General features: G+C 52.0%; 1 protein-coding gene across 3 annotated transcripts in view; it reads left to right on the forward strand.

The window, feature by feature from the left end:
* MTCL2 (microtubule crosslinking factor 2) overlaps positions 1–23185 on the forward strand; it is a 72838-nt gene that overhangs the window by 12922 nt on the left and 36731 nt on the right. For all 3 annotated transcript variants that reach the window (XM_087445312.1, XM_087445313.1, XM_004430430.3), the window contains exons 2-3: positions 8314–8538; positions 15027–15185. In XM_087445312.1, coding sequence (XP_087301438.1) covers positions 8314–8538; positions 15027–15185 — 384 coding nt within the window. The remainder of the gene's footprint in view (positions 1–8313; positions 8539–15026; positions 15186–23185) is intronic.

A 23185-nucleotide genomic window follows, 5' to 3' on the forward strand; every position in this document is an offset into this window, starting at 1 on the left:
CTGGGTCTGTCAGCCCATCGGCCAGTCGGGTCCCTAGAACTCGGGGAGGAGGTGATATATTTGGGTAAGGTTTGGAATCTGGCAGGGATGCAGCCTGGGAGTTGGTGGGCTGGGGTTTGAGGCCCTCCACAGAGATCCGAAGCCTCCATGGACATTAGCTTCACGGAATCAAAGAAGTAAATTTAGACACAGCAGTGCTGACCGGAAGTGGTTTTCTGCAGGAAAGTGGAAGGGGATGGCAATCTTCCCCTCCTAGGACCCCTTTACTCATTCAGCGTCTGTTCATTGAGCTGTTCCTTTGTGTGCCAGGCACTGTGGTGGGCTCTGCCCTCCTGAAGCTCAGATCCTAGTGGTAGAGACTGACATTCCACATGCAAACAGACCACTGAGTAAAATAATTAGTATCATGAACAAGCCTGTGATACATTCCATGAAAGAAACACAGATTTGAGATGCACGCAATGGGCCTAGAGGGGTCTGGAAGGCTTCTCTGAGGAGGTAGCATTTAAGTGGAGGCTTCAGGAGGGGGAGCCACTGGTGTACAGATGCAGGGCAGGGAGATCAGGCAGAGGGAACAGCAGGGGCAGAGGCTTAGAGCTGGGACAGGCGAGGAGTCTTCTGGCTGCGGGGAGAAGACCTGAGTGCTGGAGTGTAGCCAATGGGAGGGGGAGTGGGGGAGATGAAGATGAAGAGGTGGGCAGGAGTCAGGCTTTTGTTTTGTTTTGGGTGGGGTAATTTACATATGGCCAGCCCTGGTGGTCTAGTGGTTCAGGTTCAGGGCTCTTACCACTGTGGCCCCGGTTTGTTTCCCGATCAGGGAACCACACACCTATCTGTTGGTTGTCATGCTGTGGCGGCTGCATGTGGCTGTGACGCTGAAAGCTATGCCACCAGTATTTCAAATACCAGCAGAGTCACCCATGGTGGACAGGTTTCAGTGGAGCTTCTAGACTAGACAGGCTAGGAAGAAGGACCTGGCCACTCACTTCCGAAAAATTGGCCGTGAAAACCCTATGAATAGCAGCGGAGCATTGTCTGATATAGCGCTGGAAGGTGAGAGGATGGTGCAAAAACCAGGCAGAGTTCCTCTCGGCTGTTCACAGGGTCGCTACGAGTCGGACCTGACTCGACAGCACTAACCACAAAATTTACATACAGTAAAATGAGTTTTGACAAATGCATACAGTTCCGTAACCATCACCACAATCAAGATATAGAACAGTTCCTTTGCCCCGTAGAATTCCCCCCGTGCCCCTTTGTAGTCAATTCCTCCTGCCTCCCCCAGTCCCTGACAACCACTGATCTGTTTTCTGTCCCTCTAGTCTTGCCTTTTCCAGAATGACATATAAATGGAATCATACAGTATGCAGCCTGCTGGGTCTGACTTCCTTCACTCAGCATAATGCATTTGAGCTTCATCCACATTCTTGCAGGTATCAGCTATTCATTCCTTTTCTTGCTAAGTAGTATTCCATTATATGGACGTACCACCCTTTATCCACTCACCAAGTGAGGGACATTTGGGTTGTTGCCAGATTTTGGTGATCATTGGAGGGTTTTAAAGGGGGTAGTAATGGGGTTTAAAAAAACATAACTCCATGTACTGAATGGAGAACAGATTAGTGGGGAGCAAACTGGCCATCACGAGGATTAAATCCAATGATTTGGTGATGAATCTGGCCCACCATAGGTACTCATGAATTGTTCAAACAAAAGGGCTGTGCCCTGGGGCAGCCAGGGGGGCTTCTTGGTGGAGGTGGCATTTGAGGTAGAGAGGTGAGGAGAAGAGAGACAGGTACAGAGTAGAAGGAGGCCCAGGCAGTGCAGAGTCCCCGTGGGAGCTGGATGGGCTGAGACACTGGCTTCCTGCTCCTGACCCAGCCTTGGTGCACCAGGGTTTCTAGAAGGTGGTCTTCAGGGCCCATGTCAGAGCTCCCCAGGGGCACTGGGTGAACAGGCACCTCTCAGGGCCCACCCTACCCTATGGGGGCTAACTCTTGGGTGGGAGGTGGTCAGGAGACCTCTGCTCCGGAAAGTCTCTTCCCTTGGTGGCTGGTAAGAGGTGGCCTCCTCCTACCTTCAGGAACCTCCTGTCCCCCTGGTTCCCTCCCTGTCCCCTCAGGGCCAGCTGCGAGCTGTTGCTGGGCTTCAGACCACCCATTGCCCTGTGCTGTGTTTCTGCAGAGGGGCCTCGTGTCGGTTGCTTTCATCTCCAGCCCTGCAGGTCAGGAGACCTTCCCATATGCTCCTGCAGACCAGTTCCAGCGGACCCGTGCATCTGGAGTCACTTGCAAGTGCTCCAGTGGGCCCCAACTCTAAACTTCCCCCTTCTGTCCTCATTATGCAAAGATTAATCATCTTCCATTTGTGTAGGTTTTCTGCAGAAAGCATTCTTTCCTGGAACGTTTAAAATGGGGCTTGAAAGCAGCGCTCTGCTTCTCCAGCTCTCTGTTCCGAGGGTGAAAGCCAGAGTCTAGGGTACCAGCCCAGACCCCGTAGATGAGACAGCTCCAGAGAGAACAGACGCTGCATCTATTTTGTGCCAGGGACCCCTTAAACTCTCTGCTCAGGATAATTCTCAGAATGTTTTTAAATGTTTAAAATAAAACCCAAAGGAAACCAAACATATGGAAATACAGTTATCAAAATATGTTTCAAAATTATGATATAGTAATATGTGTGTTTATGAACTCATAAGATCTGGTGACAGGTCTATTAACTACTGTAATTTCAAAGTACTAATGAGTGTAAACAATATTTTGACATTTCTGCAATAACTGTTATGTGGTATGAAAATATCTGTGGTTTCTTTTGGTGGCAAAGTCACAGGTAATGATCATGGTTTGTCCAGAATAGAAGGAAATGCTAATTTTTAGTTAGAGGTTAGTGAAAATAAAGATGTGATTTTTTTTCCCTTCCCATCCACGTTCATGGACTCCCTGAATTCTGGTGCAGACAAAAGAGCCTGAAGTCCGCAATCTGAGTCCTGCTTGGAGGTCTCTCTGTGTGACCTTGGCCACAGCTCACCTTCTCTGTGCTTCTCTGCGGCTCTTCGTCTCTAGAACAGGGATGGTGATTCCTGTCCTGCTGTCCACGGGGCTTCTGTGAGGACCCATGGGATGATTCAGATGGAATGTCTTTGTAAACTGTGAAGCCCCGTGCTGCCGTGCAAGGTCTCGCTGTTATTAGCAGGAGTGTGAGCTCGTGTTTGGCCCTTCAGCCCAGCATGCGCCAAGAGACTCTTCCTGGCTGATTCCCCCAGGGTCCCTGGGAACCAATCCATTTTGGGGAGCGGGTCTGCCTCTGAGAGGCTGCTTCCTGCAGGCTGACCTCAAGAGTCATTGAGGGGGGGTGTGAGGGGATGGACAGAGAGGCACTTTGTGGGCAGGGAGTGGGAGGGTGAGCAAGAGGTTCCCTGGGTAGAGATGCCCTGCCCATCCTCCTGGGCTGGCGTGGGGGTCTGAGGCCAGCGCTGGAGCATCCCAGGCTCTCCCTGACTCTTTCCAGCTGGCTTGTGGCTAGAATCAGGAGGGTCTGCCCACCCTGGGCTGTGGAGAGAGACTGGGCAGGGCAGAAGCCATGGTCATCCTTTCATTCATTCATCCACCATAGACAGTGATGGGTGCCTGCTCTGTACCATGTCCTGTCCTGAGGGATGCCGAGGACCAGACACAAGTCAGACACTCCCCTGTCCTCCCCCCACCTCTTGGGGAAGATAGACGTGAAAACAGGCAAATGCAACCTAAATTTGTTAGCATAAGAGACAAATGGAGTTCAGAATGTGGGGTTTGAATCAGATTGGGCGAGGAAAGAATGCTCTGGAAGGATGAGATAATTAGGAGTTAGCCTGGCAAAGGCCATTCTAGCAGAGGGAATAGCCCGAGCAAACCTGGGAGTAGGGCCCACAGTTAAGATGCACAGGCCTGGGGCCACAGGGCCTGTTTGGACTCCAGCTCCACTGCTCTCTTGCTTGAGCAGCTCTAGGAAACTTCTGAGCCTCAGTTTCCTCATCTGCAAAATGGGAACATTTTCTGTACCTACCTCACAGGGTTGGTAAGAGGATCAAACTATTGTGCACCTACTGTGCTTGGGCTGGGGCCTGGTCATTAGTGAGCCTCCAGACAGGTGGTAGCTATTTTTTAGTTGTGGCAGATCTGGACCTGGGGAGGCAAGGGCATCTGGCAGAGGATGCAAGGGCAGGGGCAAGACAGGAGTGGGGAGGAGACCGGGGCGGCTCGGGTTCCAGGTAAGGGGCTTGGACCTAACGCAGAAACCATGGGAACTAGTGGAGGAGATAGAAAGCTGTCTGCTTTTTTTCTGGTTTTCTCTAATACACAGGTATTATCTCTGTAATCAGAGCAAAACAAACATTTTCTGTAAAGGGAAAGGCTGACTACCCTGGCAGCAGTGTATGTGCCCTGTTCCTATCCCCCATCTTGCCCCCCTCCCTTCCCCATTATCAGTCTGGGATAAATAATCGTTAAGCTTCAAGGGGAAGAGAGGTCAACTTGGAGGAGTGGCCAGAGGGGCTGGGTGTGGAGGGGCCGGCAGGCCGCACCTGGTCTGGGCGCTTTTCCCAGCTTCTGTAGGCCAGTCTTGCTGACTGTGGGGTTGAAATTTGAGGGCCCCCAGGCTCTGAGGTGGACACTGCTGGGCAGTGTGGCCTGTTCCTGTCTCCAGTGGAGAATGAGGTTTGGGGTTTCCCCATCGGTACTGGGGGGACTCCGCCAACCTTGTTCTGCCGCCACTAGGCCCGCAGAGTCCAGTGGAGTTTGGGCCTTCCCTCCCTACTTCCACGTGGTTGGGGGTTCTGGGAGCGGGCAGAGGCTCAGCAGGGCCACTGAGCTGTCTTGGAAGGAGCCGGGAAGGCTGAGCTCCCCACCCCCGTCCCCCAGGTCCCTCAGTTGGATCAGACAGCCCCTGGAGAGCTTTCTGGGCTGGGGGGCTGGGACTGCGGGACTGAGGAGCCCCAGGGCATTCAGAGGCTCAGTGAGGCCTCAGAACCTCTGGAGCAAACAGGGGCCCCTCCCGGTGTCCCAGCGGTGTCTTTCCCTGCCCCTGCCTAAGTCCTGCATTCACCAGCTTCTGCTGCCCACATCCCAGCAGACCCGGCCATGGGGCCACAAGCCGGCCTTTGTGGACTCGCCCTTTCACGTGGGCTGTGCCAGGAGGGGCCGACCCGCATTCTGCTGCAGCTGGGACAAGCCCCCGAGGGGCCTGGGCCCCCCTTGGCCACCACAGAGAGATGGAGCTGGCATAAATACAACATCCTCCATTTTTGGAAATTGACTGTGGGGAAGGGCAGGCCGTGGAGAGACAGCTGCTCATGTGAGAAAGATCATTCATTCATTCAGTTATTCAATAGAAGCTTGTTGAGCCCCTGCTGTGTGTCATGTCAGGCCCTAGGCTGGGGCCTGTGGTGCTGGGACACATGACTCTTTAGGGATAGAGACTGGAAGGAAGCACCCTGCATTAGAGTCACTTAGGGGGCCCCATCCCCAGAGTTTCTGATTCAGCAGGGCTGGGTTAGGGCGTGAGAATTTCTGACAAGTTCTCCAGTGATGCTAACGCTGCTGGTGCAGGGACCACACTTTGAGAGCCACTGTGAGTCAGGACCAGGTGGAGGAGTTATGAGTGATTTATGTTTTCTGCATTTTCAAAACTGTATGATTGCCATTTACTTTTATAAATAGAAAAATCAGTTATTTAAAAGTTAAAATAAGTGGTCCGTCAAAATGACTCCAGTGCTCTGGATGTGGTCCTAGGTTGAGGGATGTCGCCTCCCATGATCTAAATGTCACGCATCTGTTAATGTAGCCCAGCATCATGAGCTTGTGTGTCCCCTGCACTTCCTCTTGGTTCATCCTGAGCTTTGGGTCCACTCAGACCCCCACATCCTCCCCATCACCGGGTCCTGTCAGCGTGACTGCAGACAGAGTAAGTGAAGCGCTAGTAAAGAGCATGGTGAGGATTTGAACACAGGCCCATCTGGAGGCTGGTTTAGCTTGGATTTAGATTGGCCTGCACTTTCTGAGTGCCATTTCCTTGATGCTTCCTTCATCCGCCAGCTGACATGGCGTGTGGACTCCTCGCTTCCTCATTTCTTTAGCTGGTGTGATCACTGACTGGCCCACTTCCTCCTTTTCCACTTTTAGTTCTGTCCACTTGGCATGGTGGTGGGGTGGGGAGTCTGTGTGTATACTGGGGTGGAGGTGGGGGTGGGGGTCCTGGTGAGGTGACCACTCCTCTGCAGCTGGTGCAGACAGACTCATCCACTTTGGGGGTGCCGCAGAGCCCACCCCCAGGACAGAGGCTGTGGTGGCAGGTGGGGATTAAACCCTTCAGTTGATGGTGGGAATGGGACAGTATCTGTGGGGGATGGGAGAAGCAGATACCTGTCCCCTCTGTCTTCCTCTCCTGAGTTCAGAACCACTTGAGAAGTAGTCCCAGGAGTCAACAGATGGATGTGGAAACCTCGGTCAGCTTTTTTACTTAGAACTGCCCTGGAGGGTACCGCTTCCTAACCCTGCCCCTGGACTAAACCTGCCCACCCAGTCTCAAGGGCGCTGGACAAGCCCAGGCCCTTGCCCTGTAGTGAGCCCCCCATTTTTGGCGGGAAAGGGAGGCTCAGAGGGCTGGTGAACCCAGCTGTCTGGATTGTGGCCCCTGGACCCACGATGGGATTCCTGGGCCCACCCCCGCTGTCCCATCAGCACAGTCCTTGGGTGCTTTCTCAGGCTCCTCAGGGATGCCTTTGGCAGGTCATCCATCTCGCGTGACTCAGTTTCTCTTTTTAGTGTACAGTCTTATTTAATCCATTCAGTCACACTCAGAGTAGACATTATTATTCCCATTTGTGACTCAGTTTTCATATGCGTTAATGGGCATAATAATTATCCATTTCTTCTGCTGGGTCTCCCCACTCATCCCCTTACACTTTGTGTCCAATGATTGTTTCACAATGGTATGTCTTTTTTGTGGTTTTTCCCCTAACCGGACGCACATTCATTCGTTCAGTTAGTATTTGTTGGGAGCCTGCGGGATGCGAGGCCCTGGGTTGGGTTGGGGGACGCAGCCGGGAGTGAGGTAGACGTGGGGCGGCCCTCCAGACACTCGCAGTGTCTCTGGGAGACAGACTATTAAATCAAGAATTGCAGACGTGCTCATGATGACAAAGGGGAAGTGAGGGACATCTGGAAGCTGGTAACAGAGGTGGGCAGGAGCTGCCCTGAGGAAGTGAGGTCACCTCCCCATCTCCTTTCACTTAAACCCAAACTCAGACTCTTTACTTGGCCCTTCAAGGCCCTGGATGGCTGCCCCCGTCTGTTTCCCCAGCCTCAGCTTACCCCATAGCTACCCTGGTTGCCTTGCTGTATCTTGACACACTGAACTCTTTCCGGCCTCTGGGCCTTTGCACACACTGTTCCCTCTGCCTGGGATAATCTCTCCCTGGCTCTCTCTCTGCATGGCTGTTCCTTCTTGCCCCAGCTTAAATGTTCCTTCTTTAGAGATGACCTCCCTGACCATGTTCTCTAACACAGCACCTTCTCCCACTACTCTACCGTATTACCCAGGGGTTTTTGTTTGTTTGTTTGGTCTTCATAGCTCTTAACAGTATCTGAATTTTTAAATTCTCCCCAATGAGACTTGGGGCTCATGCAGAAGATACAGAAGGGGCCACCTTAGTCTTGGTCACCACTGTCCCTCCCCACCCCCCTGCTTGCACAGAGCCTGGTACACAGTTGGTGCTCATAAATGCTTGTTGAATGAGCCTCTCCGCCTTCCCCATGTATTAGTTTCCTATTGCTGCTGTAACGAATTACCACAGATTTAGTGGCTTACAACAACCCTAGACTATTATCCTACAATTCTGGAGGTCAGAAGTCTGAAAATCAAGGTGTTGTCAGGGCTACATTCTTTGTGAAGGTTCTGGCCAAGAGTCCATTCCCTTTCCCAACTTCTAGAGGCTGCCTGCATTCCGTGGTTCCTGGTCCTTCCTCCCTCTCCAAAGCACATCACTCCAGCCTCTGCTTCTATTGTCATATTGCCTTCTCCCACTCTGATCTCCTGGCCGCCCTCTTCCAAGGACCCTTGTGATTACACTGGGCCCACCCAGATAAACCAGGATAATCTCCCAATTGCGAGATCCTTAATCACACTTGCAAAATCCGTTTTGCCATGTAAGGTAACATGTTCACAGATTCTGGGAATTAGGACATGGACTTGTTTGGGGGCCCTTATTCAGCCTGCCACACCCAGGCACCCTGGCCACTGCGCAGGGCGTAGTGACCTGACCGCCCCTCCCCTCTGCAGGATGAGATCGAGGAGCTGCGGGCGGAGATGCTGGAGATGCGGGACGTCTACATGGAGGAGGACGTGTACCAGCTGCAGGAGCTGCGGCAGCAGCTGGACCAGGCCAGCAAGACCTGCCGCATCCTGCAGTACCGGCTGCGCAAGGCCGAGCGCCGCAGCCTCCGCGCTGCCCAGACGGGCCAGGTGGACGGTGAGCTCATCCGCGGCCTGGAGCAGGACGTCAAGGTGAGCCCGGGGCTTCCCCGACCCTCATAGGTGCCCCTGTTGCGGGGTGAGACCAAGAGCCCTAGCGGGGCCCAGGTCAGCCCGCAGCTCACTCCTGTGTGTCCTTGAACAAGGTACACGACCTCCCTGGGCCTCAGCTTCCTCATCTGTAAAATGGGGACCTCTGGAGAAGCGACAGGCCATCTACCAGGGACGTCCCAAAGTGATATCGTACTATGACTCCTACCAACAGCAGCCCCTCTTGGAGTGTCAGCCTCACACCTGGTGCTGGGCTCACAGTTCGTGGAGTTCTTGATTGTGCTGATGGGGAGCAGTGAAGGCCGGGAGCCAGATAGGGCTGGTTTAAATCTTGGCTCCAGTATGCCCTGATTTTGTGATTTTGAGCAAGTCATCTAAATTTTGGTTTCCTCATCTGTAAAATAGGTGGAACAGCGGTCCCTGCCTCTGTTCTGTGAGGGTTAGAGACAATGTAGGTAAAGGTCGCTGGAAGCACTCAAACATGTTGGCTATTACTGTTATTCCCATTTTTCGGATGAGGAAGGTGAGGCTCAATGTAGCTGGCAGAATGCAGGCTCATCAGCCTCATGTGCCTTGCTGCCTGACCTCACCCCTCTCTGCCTCGGGAAGCAGGAGAGGGATGGGCTGGGGGCTGGCAGGTGGGGCCTCCAGGAGAGAAGTCCACCTGTCTGTTTGTGGGAGTCCTGGTCTGGGGACTGAGAACTCAGGGGGAGACCCGGACCCGCCCCCCTGCTCTCAGAACTCAGCCCAGTGTGATCAGGGTGATGTAGGAGCTGGGGGTGGGGGCACCTGGTGCAGCCTGGAGGCCCGAGGGAGTCTTCCTGCAGGAGTGACTTCTGAGCTGAGGCCTGAGGGAGAAGTGGGCATGAGCCGGGAGGGGGAAGGAGGAATCTTGGAGGAAGAGGGCCCCAGTAAGGGCCAAGGGAGGTGAACACCCAGGCTTCTGCATCTCCTGTTGTCTCGCGTGTGTACAGTGGGATGATAGGTCTGTTGGACAGACTAGGAAACCGAGCTCAGAAAGGTTATGTCTCTAAGTCCAGAGTGCACCTCTGCCTGAGAGGTCAGCTCCTGGGATAAATGGTTACAGAAATACTCAAATTCCAGGCTCTGGGTTGGGGGCATGTGGAGTGAGGAAGAGCCCAGGAAGCTCAGACAAAACTGAGTTTGGGCCCAGGTAGTTGGGGGTTTCGGGCAGGGACACAGAAAAGTCAGCCTTGGCGAGAGATAAGGAAGGGTAGAGGACGGGGGGCTGGGAGCAGGCTGGCTGGGCTGCCGGTGCCTCCATGGGAGGAGCGAGAGCAGCTGGCGTGTGTGTGGGAGGGGGGCTCCCTGCACTCTGGGCGCATGGGAGCCGCCCCTTCTGTTGGGATTTGAACTAGCCAATCAGCATCGACCTTGCCCCCTTCCCTCCCTCCTCTCTCTGCAGCTGGAGAGCTGAGCTCATGCACGCAGGCCTGGGCTGGACGCCTCTGGCCACCACGCTTTGTCTCATGTGCTGGGGATGTTCTGGCCGTTGTTGGAGGTCCTCAGAAAGCTGATTTCCCTGGCATTGGCTGGGAGGGCTTGATGGACTCAGGTGGGGAGGGGGCCGGGAGCTGCCTAGGACGGTATCCCTGGGGACTCTCTGACTTGCTCTGCCAGCTCTTTAGCCCATGCACCAACTGCCATGGGGCCACCTCATGGGGCCTCAGTTTCCCCTTCTGTTAAATGTGGGGCTTACAGCAGCCGAATCTTCAGGGCTTTTGCAGCCCCAGTGGTTTTATCGAGCAAGTAGGTTACTGGTGAAGGCACTGTGAATAAACCTCAGGCCTTGGTGCCCCCCTTCCCTCTCTCACTCTCCGCTGGTCCTCAGCCTGCAGGACCCACAGTACCTCAGTGGGAACGTTGCCCAGCATGAGGAGGGCAGGGGCAGGGGCCAGAGACCTGCTCTACCGCTTGCTTGCTGTGTGCCCTTGGGAAAGCTCCTTCACTTCCCTAAGCCTCGGTGTCCCGTATAGAAAATGGAGATAAAACTAGTTCCTGCCTGTAGAGATTTTTGTGAGGATAAAATGAAATAACTCAAAGAGAGTGCTGAATACAAAGTCTGGCACAGGGTGCTCGGCCAGCAAATGAGCAAATGTTGGTTGTGGTGGTGTTGTTCGGGAGAAGAACTTATAAAGCATTAGTGGGACAAGTGGCTGGGGCAAAGGGCGGGGGCGGGGAAGGGGAGGCCAGAATCTCTGCCTCCCTGGGTGGATGAGAATCACCCGGAGGGCTTGTTCACAATGCAGATTCCCAGGCCCCACCCTCAGGGCCTGGGATCCTAACGGAAAGTGTCGGGTCCGGGAATCTGGGCTGTAAATTTCCACCTGAAGGGACTCCTGTGGGAGGCCCAAGGACACACCAGTAAAATGTTTCCTTTCTTAGAAACCTGTCACTGGAGAAAAAATTATGGCTTTGGGTTTAATTCCTGGGTGACCAGGGCAGGTTGCCTCCCTTCTTTAAGCCTCAGTTTCCTCATCTGTAAAATGGGGATGACTTTCCCACCCTCCAGGGGTTCCTGGGAGGATTCAGCCACTCAGAGCCCAGAGGCTGCCTGGCCAGTGGGTGCCCCTTAGTGAGAATTCCCATCCCCCTCCCCGAGGATTCCGAGTGACAGCGACATCCTGAAGCCTGAGGCCCCTGAGCTGAGGGGCCCGATGAGCAGGGGAGCTGTGGCTTGGAGGCTGCTTGTCGCATTTGGCAGGAGCCAGGCCCGAGCGCTGTAAACAGTGACCTCATGGCTGAGCGCATTTGTTTGTGCTTTGGGGATTTGCCCTGGTTTCCGGAAGCTGCCACTGCTTCACCTCCCGTAGTATCTTGGCCGCCCCACCTGGGGAGAGTTGGGAGGATCGTGAGAGGATGAAGTGAGACAGGCAGGTGGGGCCCTGTGAGCACCTGACACAGCGAGCCCACTGTTGGGCTTATTATTAATACTTTTATCGCTGATATTGGTATGTCTTCAAGCTTCGGACCAACAGCAGGGTCGGGTTGAGAGCAAGACTCGAGAGTCGACCCACCTGATTTTAAGTCTTGGTTCTGTAGCTTCCTAGCTGTGTGACCTTGGGCAAGTGAGCCCAAGGTGAACCTCGGAATGGGGATAATAAAAGCCCTTCCTGAGCGGATGAAGGGTACGTAGTGAGTGCTCGGGAAGTGACAGCCGATTCTATACATCACCTGTGAGAGCTGAGGGGCCCCAGAGAGAGGAAGGGACAGGCCCAGGCCACAAGGCTCCTGCCATCCAGGCCGGCATGCTCTTTGCTCCTGTGGGCCTCCATCAGGGGCACAGGGCTCTGTGGGATCTGAGATGAAGGGCTCTCTTGTCCACATGGGAATTCTGTAAGCTGCCTGGGGTTGGGCTTTCTTGTCATTGCAACCCTTGAGGGTGGGGAGCATTGGGGAAGGAGATCCTGGGGACAATGGGACAGAAGGTGACTGGGGACTCATGGAAGGGATTAAATCCAAGAGTCACTGCTGAACCCAAGAGGACCCAGGAGTCCACATGGATCATGACTTCTTGGTGGAGAGCAGGTTGCCTTCCCAGGTCAAGACCATGGTGGGGACGTAGCGACCCCCCAGGTAGAGAGGAGCTGGCCCTGGCGGGAGCATAGTTGGGAAAGGAGCCCTGGTCCCCTGCAGCTGATCCGTTGCCCCCGTGAGGGACACAGCCCTCTCTGGACAGTGGGTGGGGTGGGCGGTTGGGAGGAGCATGCTCAGCCACGCTAGGGCAGGTGCAGCTCCCCATATTTCAGTCCTTCACTCCTTCACCTCCCTCCCTTTTCACTTGTTGGGGCCTTAGATTTGTTTGTTCATCTAATAAGCATTTATTAGGCACTTAGTGTATGCCAGACCCTGCACTGCTGCTGAGACACAGAGATGTGAAGGAGCCCAGGCGTGGTCTGGGGCCTTGGTCTCTGGTCCTGTCACTCCTGACCCCAGGGCCTAAGCAGGATGAATGAATGAGTGAATGAATGAATGGAGTGGTGATCAGGACAGGGGCTCACTGGGTGACCTAACAGCCCCAAACTGGGGACTGTAGCCAGGAGCCTGGGGCTGAACACCTCCAGCAAAATCCCTGACACCAAACTCAAGAGTGAGGTTGTGGGCGTTGGGCCAGGTCAGATAAAATCAGTGCAGGGCGGTGAAGCAGTGATCTGGACAGTGCATTAGAAACTGGGGTGTGTTTTTTTTTTTTTTTTTAGCAATGTCTTTTGTTTTTTTAAGAAGATTGGCCCTGCGCTAATATCTGTTGCCAATCTTCCTCTTTTTTTTTTCCTTTTGTCTCCCCAAAGCCCCAGTACATAATTGTGTATCATAGTTGAGTTGTAGCTCTTCTATGTTGGATGCTGCCTCAGCATGGCTTGATGAGTGGTGAGTAGGTCCACGCCCAGGATCCGAACTGGCGAACCCCGGGCCGCTGGAGCAGAGCACGCAAACTAAACCGTTACGCCACCCGGCTGGCCCCTCGGGATGTTTTTTGATCACCTACGATGGTTCAGCTGTCAACCCAAGCACTATGTCATTTATTTATTATTTGTATCATTTATATATTGTTTATATCAACCCCCTTTTACTGATGACCAAACTGAGCCTTCGATTGGTGAAATATCGTGTCCTGGGGTCCCACACCCAGTGAGCGCTGGAATCAGTCTCAAATCTAGTTTTTCCACTTGCACGTCCTTGTTCCAATAGGGATTTCTCACCCGGCTTTGTGGTTGGGGAAAGTTTGGTGGCCCAGAGAGACCGCGGGAGGAGGGAGGCAGCTTCTGGCTGTCCTTGGGGATCGTCACGGGCAGAGAGAAGCAGTGGGCAGCAGAGGGAGGGGGAGGCAGTGCTGAATTTCCTCTCTGGCTGTTGTTTTTCCTGGCTAGCCTCACACACTGCCAAGGGGTCCGTGTCGAGCTGGGCCTGAGCCCAGGCAGAGGGCAGAGCCAGGGAGGGCCCTCTTCCCTTCCGGCAGGGAGGAGGTGCCACGGGCATTTCCGAGACTGGGAGGCACGAGGCACGAGGCACTGGGCCGTCTGCCCCACACATACCTCTTGCTGGCAAAGCCCTGGCTACGCTGGCTGCTCAGCCAGATCCCTGGGGCTCTGCCCGGCTCAGCCTGTGCTTGCGTTGTGTGACCCTGAGCAAGTCACTTATGCTCTGAGCCTCAGCCTTGCCAGTAAAATGGGGGCAGAATTAGGGTAAAGATGAATGAATCTGGCACACAGTAGGTATTCAGCAAATGGTAGTACCCAGCCCACTCAAGGATGGAGTCTGGCTGTGATTTACCAGCTCAGAAGGGCCTTCCTTGTCCCTGGAGGCCCCCTTTCCTGGCCTGTCACCCCCTGCCAGCAGGGGATGAGACAGAAGGTGTCCTGGAGGAAATGGGGTGTCGTTGCTGCAGAGTCCTGGGGCGGGGATTGGAGTTTGCAGCTCTGTTAGCTCCTTTCTCTAGGCACTTGGACACCCGCCCAGCCTTTGTCATTTGGGGCATGTTTTATATCCCAGACAGTTGGAAACAGGCCCTGGGGTCACGTTGTGGCCTCCAGCAAGGCGTGCCCCTCTCTGAGCGTCAGCTTCTCATGGCAGCAGCCGCGCCTCGCCTGGTGCTCACTGTGCAGGCGCAGGGCCAGGTCCTGCTGGTGCAATAGCTGATTCAGGCCTCCTGTTGGACCCATGAGGCTGTGCTCGATTGTTGCACCCATTTTGTAGTTAAGGAGATGGAGGCACAGAGTGGAGAAATGATTTACCCAGGCTCACATGCTGGTCCTTGGCGGAGATGGGATAGAAATGGCTCTGGAGGGCCGGCCCCGTGGCTTAGTGGTTAAGTGCAGCGTGCTCCACTGCTGGCGGCCTGGGTTCGGATCCCTGGCATGCACCAACACAACGCTTCTCCGGCCATGCTGAGGCCGCCGCCCACATACAGCAACTAGAAGGATGTGCAGCTATGACCTACAACTATCTGCTGGGGCTTTGGGGGAAAAAATAAATAAATAAATAAATAAGTAAGTAAATAAATAAGTAAATAAATAAGTAAATAAATAAGAAAGAAAGAAATGGCTCTGGGGCCGCCCATCTTGCTCTGGATTTCCACTTCAGCTCTCTTCCCTCCCTTTGAAATGAGCTTCTGGCCTGCCACAGGCTCTTGAGAGAACTGGGCAAGAGGGTGGCTGGGAGAGACTTTTGGGAGCATTGAAAGTCCCAGGTGAATGAACAGGCATTCCTCAGAATAGGCAGGGCCTTGACAGCTTTCCAAGGGCTGAACTGTGGTATGGACATTGGGAGCACAGCGTGCCTGGGTTTGGGTTTTGGTTCTACTACTTCCTGGCTGTGTGACCCTTGGTGAGTTACTTGACCTCTCTGTGCCTCGGTTTCCTCATCCGCTAAGTGGGGTAATGAGAGTACCATCCGAGGTGGGATGGTCCCTCAGCCTGCTCACGCCCTGCTCATCACCTGCCCTTGCTCAGGTCTCGAAGGACATCTCCGTGAGGCTGCATAAGGAGCTCGAGGCGGTGGAGAAGAAACGGGCGCGGCTGGAAGAGGAGAACGAGGAGCTTCGGCAGCGGCTCATTGAGACTGAGCTGGCCAAGCAGGTGCTGCAGACGGAGCTGGAGCGGCCGAGAGAGGTGAGAGCCCGTCCATCCCAGGCAGGGCCAGGCTGGGGACAGGTGGGCATGTGCCAGCCCTACCTACTGGTGTCTCTGAACCTCTGTCTCTGCATGGGTATGCCTCCCTGGCAGGGCTGTTTATTCATTCATTCCTCCAGCACACATTTCCTGAGCACCTACTGTGTACGCTGTGTCCTAGACACTAAGGACATGATGGTGAATGAAAGCCACCCAGTTCCTGTCCTCAAGGAGCCACAGGCTAATGAAGGAGACAGTCTTCCATCAAAGAACCACAGCTGTGGGAGGATGAACTGAGAAAACGTTTTATGCAACAGTGCCCAGCATGGGGCCTGGCCCTCTGTCCTCAGTTTCCTCATCTATAAAATGGGTCAATAATGCCCTGACTCATTGTGAGGACAAGCCAGGATAACTAGTGTGGACATGCTTTAGGGACTGCCATTCGGTGTAAAGTCCGTGCTGGGGCTGGGCCTCTGGCCAGTGTCTGGACACAGATTTCAGGACACTAGACACTTCCTGAATGTGGCCTCCAGGCACCAGCCTCTCCGTCTGTGATGGAGTCCCTCCATCTAGCGTGTCCTTTCTTCCTTCTGCTGTGTGTTAGGTGTACAGTGCATTAGGCACCATGCTAGACCTTTCTCAACGATTTTCAGAGGCCCAATGAGGTTATGATTGTGCCCATTTTATGGATGAGAAAACAGCCCTTGGGAGAGGGAGGGATGTCTTCAAGGTCGCTCAGGGCCCAGTGGGCTCTGCAGAACGCTGATTGGAAACCAGCAGCCTAGCTGACCCCTAAGGGCTGGAATCTTCCAGCATCCAGGGGTCTCTGTTCCAGATGGCCTGAGGTGACTTCTGGCCACAGAGGCACAGGTGGGCCTCAGCCGTCTGGCCGCTCATGAGGTATCCTAGGATCGTATGTTGTTCTGGGGCACTCCTCACCTTCCTCCAGGGCAGGCATGCCAGTGTTCCAGGACTGAGACACCACAGCCCTGAGGCCAGGACCATCCTTCCGCTGCCCTTCCTGCTGGGCATGTTGGTGTGATGTTCCAGCGGCTTCTCCGTGTGGAGACGGGGCACTGGCTGCTAAAGGCTGCTGTGGAGCCTTGTCCCGCTCCAGGGCTGGGTGGGAGGCCCCCTCCCTCAGGCAGCCCCCTGCCCCCCATGGCCTGGCCCACAGCATAGGGCGCCATATCTCGTTGCTGCCACCCTTGACAGTGAAAAGTGGAGACGATTTCAGAGGTCATATTCTTGTTGTAAAGGAGAGGAGACTGAGGCCCAGAGAGGGACAGCTTCCCTGAGCTCTCCCAGCCTCTCCCTGACAGAGAGGTGGCTGAGACCCTGAAGCCACTTCCCTTCTCTGAGTCTCAGATTCTTCGTCTGTGACGTTAGGATAATAACAGTATCCAGCTTATGAGGTTGTTTATGATCATTAATAAGATTGGGTAACCATAGAACACTCTGAAGAAGTTAAAAAGAATAAAGTAGTATGGGATTTTCTGAAAAAATTAAACATAGGATTACCATATAAGCCAGCAATTCCACTTCTGGATATATACCCAAAAGAATCGAAAGCAGGGACACGAACAGATATCTGTACCCTGTGTTCGTAGTAGCATTACTCACAGTAGCCAAAAGGTAGAAGCAACCCAAATGTCCATTGATGGACAAACAAACAAACAAACAAAACTGTAGCATATACATGCAGTGGATTATTGGTCAGCCTCAAGAAGGAATGAAATTCTGACACGTGCTACAACGTGGATGAACCTTGAACACATGATGCTAAGTGAAATAAGCCAGACACAACAGGACAAATATTATACGATTCCACTTACAGGAGATGGAGTAGTCAAATTCATAGAGACAGAAAGTAGAATAGAGGTTTCCAGGGGTGGGAGGAGGAGAGAGTGGGGAATTAGTGTTTAATGGGTACAGAGTTTCAGTTTGGGAAGATGAAAAAGTGCTGGAGATGGATGGTGGTGATGGTTGCACAACAATGTGAATGTACTTAATGCCACTGAATTGTACACTTTAAAATGGCTAAAAATGGTAAATTTCGTGTTTTGTATACTTTACCACAATTATAAAAAAAAGAATAAGGTAGATATACACGTAATGACGTGGAAAGATCTCTAAGGTACATAGTTAAACAGGAAAAGAAAGTTATGGAACTATACATATTATGCAATCCCACTAAGTATTTTGAAAAGCCATACAAAACAAACTGGTTTTGAAGCACGTATGTATATGTGCAAATGCACAGCAAAAGTCTGGAGGAGAAGCCACTGAACTGAGGAGTTAGAAATGGTGGGAGTAGAATAGGAAATGAGTTTTGCTTTGTATTCTTTTTTTTTTTTGTGAGGAAGATCAGCCCTGAGCTAACATCTGCTGCCAGTCCTCCTCTTTTTTGCCGAGGAAGATTGGCCCTGGGCTAACATCTGTGCCCATCTTCCTCTGCTTTATATGGGACACCTCCACAGCGTGGCTTGACAAGCCGTGCGTTGGTCTGCACCAGGGATCTGAACCTGCGAACCCCGGGCCGCCAAAGCAGGATGCGCATACTTAACCACTATGCCACTGGGCTGGCCCCTGCTTTGTATTCTTTTAATGCTGTAGTTAGGTGTTTTTTGTGGGAAGTGGATATTATTTGTGAAATTTTAAATGCAGTCAAGCATGTAAAGAGCCCTTTGTGGTGCCCAGCACACAGTAGGTGCTCAAGAAACACCGGTTCGCTTCCCCTTTGCAGGTGATGTCAGCGAGGCAGGTCTAGCCCTCCCTGACGTGCCCCTTGGTGTCTCAGGATCTGGGCAAGGAGGCGTGGCTCTGTATTTATTTGCTGATGGCTCTCTCCCTCCTCCCTTTCCTTCCTGACATGGTTTCTATGGAGACAAGGGTGCCTTAGCAATTCTTCTGCCAGAGCTGCTCGAGTCCCATCATCGAGATCTGCCTTTGCCATCCTGACAGGTTGCTGTGGCGATGCTGTCACCCGGCTGGGAACAGGAGCCCCTGGCCTGAGCTGATGTGGTTGCCATGGAGATCGCCCTTGCTGGAGAGAAGGGAGGGTAGCCAGCGCTACCCGTGCTCTGTGGTGGCGCTGTTGCCCAGCTGGGCTGCAGCTCAAGAATTGTAAATCAGCCTCCCCCATCCAGTATCATTCCCTCTTCTTGTATTTTAGGCAGAAGGCCAATATCAGTGTTGACGTGATTTATTATAATATAGCTGCTGTGTCTGAGTGCTTGCTCTGCACCAGGCACCACACCAAGCATTTTATGTATGTCCTCACGTTATGTAACCAACAGCTTCCCAACGTATGTGTGGTGTTGTCCTGGTTTATAGGGGGACTCTTCTTGGCAATTTTTTAACTGCAATATAATCCACAAAATTCACCATTTAAAGTGTACAATTCAGTGGTTTAATATATTCATAATGTTGTGCAACCATCACCATTATCTAATTCCAGAACATTTCCATTGCCCCCAAAAGAAACCCCGTACCTGTTGCAGTCACTCCTCACTCCCGCTTCCCTCCAGCCCCTGGCAACCACTCATCAACTTTCTGTCTCTGTGGATTTGCCTATTCTGGAAATTTCATACAAAGGGAATCATGTAATATGTGATCTGTTAGACTGGCTTCTTTCACTTAGCATAATGTTTTCAAGGTTTATCTATGTTGAAGCATGTATCAGTACTTTATTCCTTTTTATGACCAAATAATAATCCATTGTATGGATAGATCACACTTTGTATATCCATTCTTCAGTTGATGGACATTTGGGTTGTTTCCACTTTTTGGCTATTATGAATAATACTGCCCTGAACATTTGTGTAGAGGTTTTTATATGGACATATGTTTTCACTTCTCTTCGGTATACACCTAGGAGTAGACTTGCTGTATATAGATGGGAAAGACAAAGATGGGATTCTAACCCAGGACTCCCTATCTCCCAAAACCACACAGACTCTTACGGTGATGGGACCTTCCTCGGACCCTCCTGAGTTTGCAGAACCTCCAAAGAGGCTGCTCATTCCAATGAGTACCTTCTTCTCTGGCCCAGGCTTGTCCTGATTCCCATTCTGATGGGGTAGGAAGGGTACTGACCGTGGCGTCAGATCACCTGGGTTCAAATCTTGGTTCTGCTGGCATCATGCAACGCAGCCTAGCCACAGTCTGTGTGGTGCAGGCCCAATGTGAACTTGGAGTCACACAGGCCTGAGTTTCAATCCTGGCTTTGCCACTTATTTGCAAATAACTGCAACGCTGGACAAATCACGTAACTGCTCCAGTGCTCAGTTTGTTAATATATAAAATGGAAATAATAATCCCTACTCCTCAGAGGTGTTTGTGAGAATTAATGGAGACAAGCAGGTACCGTGCTTAGCAGAGAATAAGGGCTTGGTAAATACTGATTATCTTTACCCTCACCACCACGATGGCTGTGGGTCTAGTGACGCATTCACCTTAGTTAAATAAATACGTGTCTGCTGCTGCCTCCAGCAAGGAGCTCTCTAGATTAAGCTGCCAGTTGCCCATGGAAGGAGCAGTTTCATTGCAAATCAGAGCCTGCAGTTGGCAGCGTCTGTCCCAGTGCCTTGTGATTTGGGGCTCCTGTCTAAACTACTCTTTGTTTCCTCCCCGCAGTGGTCTCCCCCAGCCACACGGCCTCTCTGTCTAGCAGCTTCAGCCGCTCTGGAGGAAGAATGCCTCAGTCTCTCAAGTGCACCCACACCCCAGGTCCCCGCTAGAGTAAATTTTGCACACACAGCACAGTCTGTGTTTTCAATGAGACCTTCCCAAACATCCCCTCCAAACTCGGTGAAAATATGCCCAGCTGTTTTGGCAGAAGGTTCATTTTATTCCTTGGAGGTTGGTCTCTGTTTCCTGGCAGCACGGAAGCATGGAAGGTGTTAGAGGGCAGGGGCCCTCCAGAGCTGTGCTTGGGCAGCCTCTCTGTGTGGGCCGAAAGGGCGGGGGCACAATCTACTAGTCTGCTGGAGAAGGACAAGGGAGGACATAGCTCATGCTCCTACTAGGAGCCCTTAGACCAAGGATGCTTTGAGGCGCCATCCAGGCTGCTCAAAGGCGGCCTTGTGAGTTGCTGGTGGGTGGGGGAGCCCCTGCTGCATGCCAGGCCAGAGAGTGTGCCCTTGGGGTCTGGCACTTGCGGCTGGCATTCCTGTGGGTGCCCGGGTACTGTCCTGCCCGGCCCCGTCCTGCCCTCCCCAGGCCCAGGGGCCAGAACATCTGCCCCAGGGGGCTCCACAAAGGGGCTCTGACAAGCCTTGGCTCCCTTGAGGGGCATCGCGGTCCCCCAGGCTGCCTGGCCAGCTGCTGCCCTGCAGGGGGAGGGAAGGCCTTTGTGCTCTGTGAGCCTGCCTTGTTTTCCCTCCGGGGCCGCAGGGCAGTCTGAAAGCCCAAATGGCTTCGATGAGGTGGGGGAAGGGTCAGTTCCAAGCAGAAAGAGCTGGAACCACTCTGGTCCTGAAAAGGTTTGCTGCTTCTGCCCCTCTTCTCTGCCCACTGTCCTCCCTTCCTGGTGAGCTTCAAGCCACCCAGGGCTCACTCTCTGTGGTTGGAAAGGTGGTCAGTGACTTTTTTTGGGGAAAATACATTTTAAAAACATTTTACTATGACTTTCCCCCTCCACCCAACAGCTAATATATGCTTAGTAGAGAAAGACCAGCAGATATAAGTAAGCCATAAGGAGAAAAAATTCACCTGTAATCCAGTATTCAGAGAGAATTACCCTGAATAATTACTACCTGGGTCGGAGGTGCATAGACTTCCAATACGTTTTTCTATTTATTCGCACAAACATATTGAAATGTATATGTATATATCCATCCTTTTTTTTTTTTTACTAAAAAAGAAATTTAAGCTCAGTGAAGCTAGAATATCATCACAAAGGCACATAAATGCATGCCTAGCATACTCCTAAGGATGGATACAGCAGACTCTGGTTGCATTGGTTGCCTAGGGCAGGAAAAGTGGTGACTGGGTTCAGTGTGTTCTTTTTGGACTTTTTTGTGTGTGTGTGAGGAAGATCGGCCTTGAGCTAACATCTGTTGCCAATACTCCTCTTTTTGCTGAGGAAGACTGGCCCTGGGCTAACATCCGTGCCCATCTTCCTCCACTTTATATGGGACGCCGCCTCAGCATGGCTTGACAAGCAGTGTGTCGGTGTGCGCCCAGGATCCGAACCTGCGAGCCCCGGGCCGCCACAGCGGAGTGCGCGCACTTAACCGCTACACCACCGGGCTGGACTTTTCTTTTTGTGCTTTTTGAAGTTTGAACCATGTGAATGTGTTATCCAGAAAATAATAGAAATTATAATAACCATATGGAGAATAAAAGAAGAATCTCCCCTAAGTACCTCCCTCAGTTCTACTCCTGACTCAGCTTAACCTGTGATTACAGTTTGATTTGTATCTTTTCAGACCTTTCTCTATACTCATACAATGTATATTTCTCTATGTATTTTTTTTTAAATAAAGATGGGATTATATTGTAGATACAGTTTATGTAACATACAGAGTAATGTAGCATGAACACAGACTGTTTTTTAAATGCTAGAGGTTTTGGGTTTTCTTCTGCCTAAGGTGCTTATTATAAAAATCAAAGATCACAGAGTCAAGTAAACATAGTGAGGGAAGAAAGTCTAAAAGAAAGAGCACCATCTATTTCAGTATTTTAAACACAGAGCCGAAGGTCTAGAAGGAGCTCCAGCCACCGGTCAGCTGTGGTCACCCTCAGGTTGGGGAGGAGGATACGTAGGGGTGTAACCAGGGGACTTGGCTTTGTCAGCCTTGTATAGATTACGGTGAGAATGTGTTTTTGTACATTAATTCATTTTTTCTAATATTGTGTAATTAAAAAAAATTTTTTTTAAAGAAAAAATGCTGGAGGACTGTGTGCCCCCTGCAAAAAAAAGATGTGGGGGAAGGGCCGGCCCTGTGGCTTAGCGGTTAAGTGCTCGCGCTCCACTGCTTGCGGCCCAGGTTTGGATCCCGGGCGTGCAGGGATGCACAGCTTGTCAGGCCATGCTGTGGTGGCGTCCCACATAAAGTGGAGGAAAATCGGCCTGGATGTTGGCTCAGGGCCAGTCTTCCTCAGCAAAAAGAGGAGGATTGGCATGGATATTAGCTCAGGGCTGATCTTCCTCACACACACACAAAAAAAGATGTGGGGGAAGAAAAGAGCAAACTGCAAGTTCTCTGTACTCTCATTGTTAACAGCGTGATGGATATTCTTCAGACCTTTCCCCCTATCTGAACGCGTGTGCACACACACACACCTATCTTATTTTTACAAAAATGGTAACATACTCTAGGTTTTGTGTTTTTTTTGTGTGTGTGAGGAAGATCAGCCCTGAGCTAACATCCAATGCCATTCCTCCTCTTTTTGCTGAGGAAGACTGGCCCTGGGCTAACATCCGTGCCCATCTTCCTCCACTTTATATGGGACACCGCCACAGCACGGCCTGACAAGCGGTGCATCGGTGCGCGCCCGGGATCAGAACCCAGACCTCCAGCAGTGGAGCGCACGCACTTAACCACTACGCCAGGGGGCTGGCCCTAGGTTTTTTTTTTAAATAACAGCTTCATTGAGATATAATTCGCGTACCATAAATTTGTCTTTTTAAAGTATACAGTTCAGTGGTTTCTAGAGTATTCAGTTGTACAACCATCACCACTCTCATTCCAGAACATTTTCATCACCCCAAAAAGAAAGCCCGAGCCCACCAGCAATAACTCCCCAGCCCCCTTCTCCCCAGCAGCCACTCGTCTACTTTATGCCTTTGTGGATTTGCCTTTCCAGACATTTCATGTAAATAGAATCATACACCGTGTGGCCTTTTGTGACTGGCTTATTTCACTTAGTGTGATGTTTTCAAGGTCCATCCATGTTGTAGCATGTGTCAGCACTTCATTCCTTTCTGTGGCTCGATCGTATTCCCTTGGGTGGACATGCCACATTTGGTTTATCCATCCATTGGTTGGTGG

This window comes from Ceratotherium simum, chromosome 21, assembly GCF_057802395.1.
Source record: "Ceratotherium simum simum isolate JZ-2026a chromosome 21, ASM5780239v1, whole genome shotgun sequence".
Taxonomy (NCBI): Eukaryota; Metazoa; Chordata; class Mammalia; order Perissodactyla; family Rhinocerotidae; genus Ceratotherium; species Ceratotherium simum.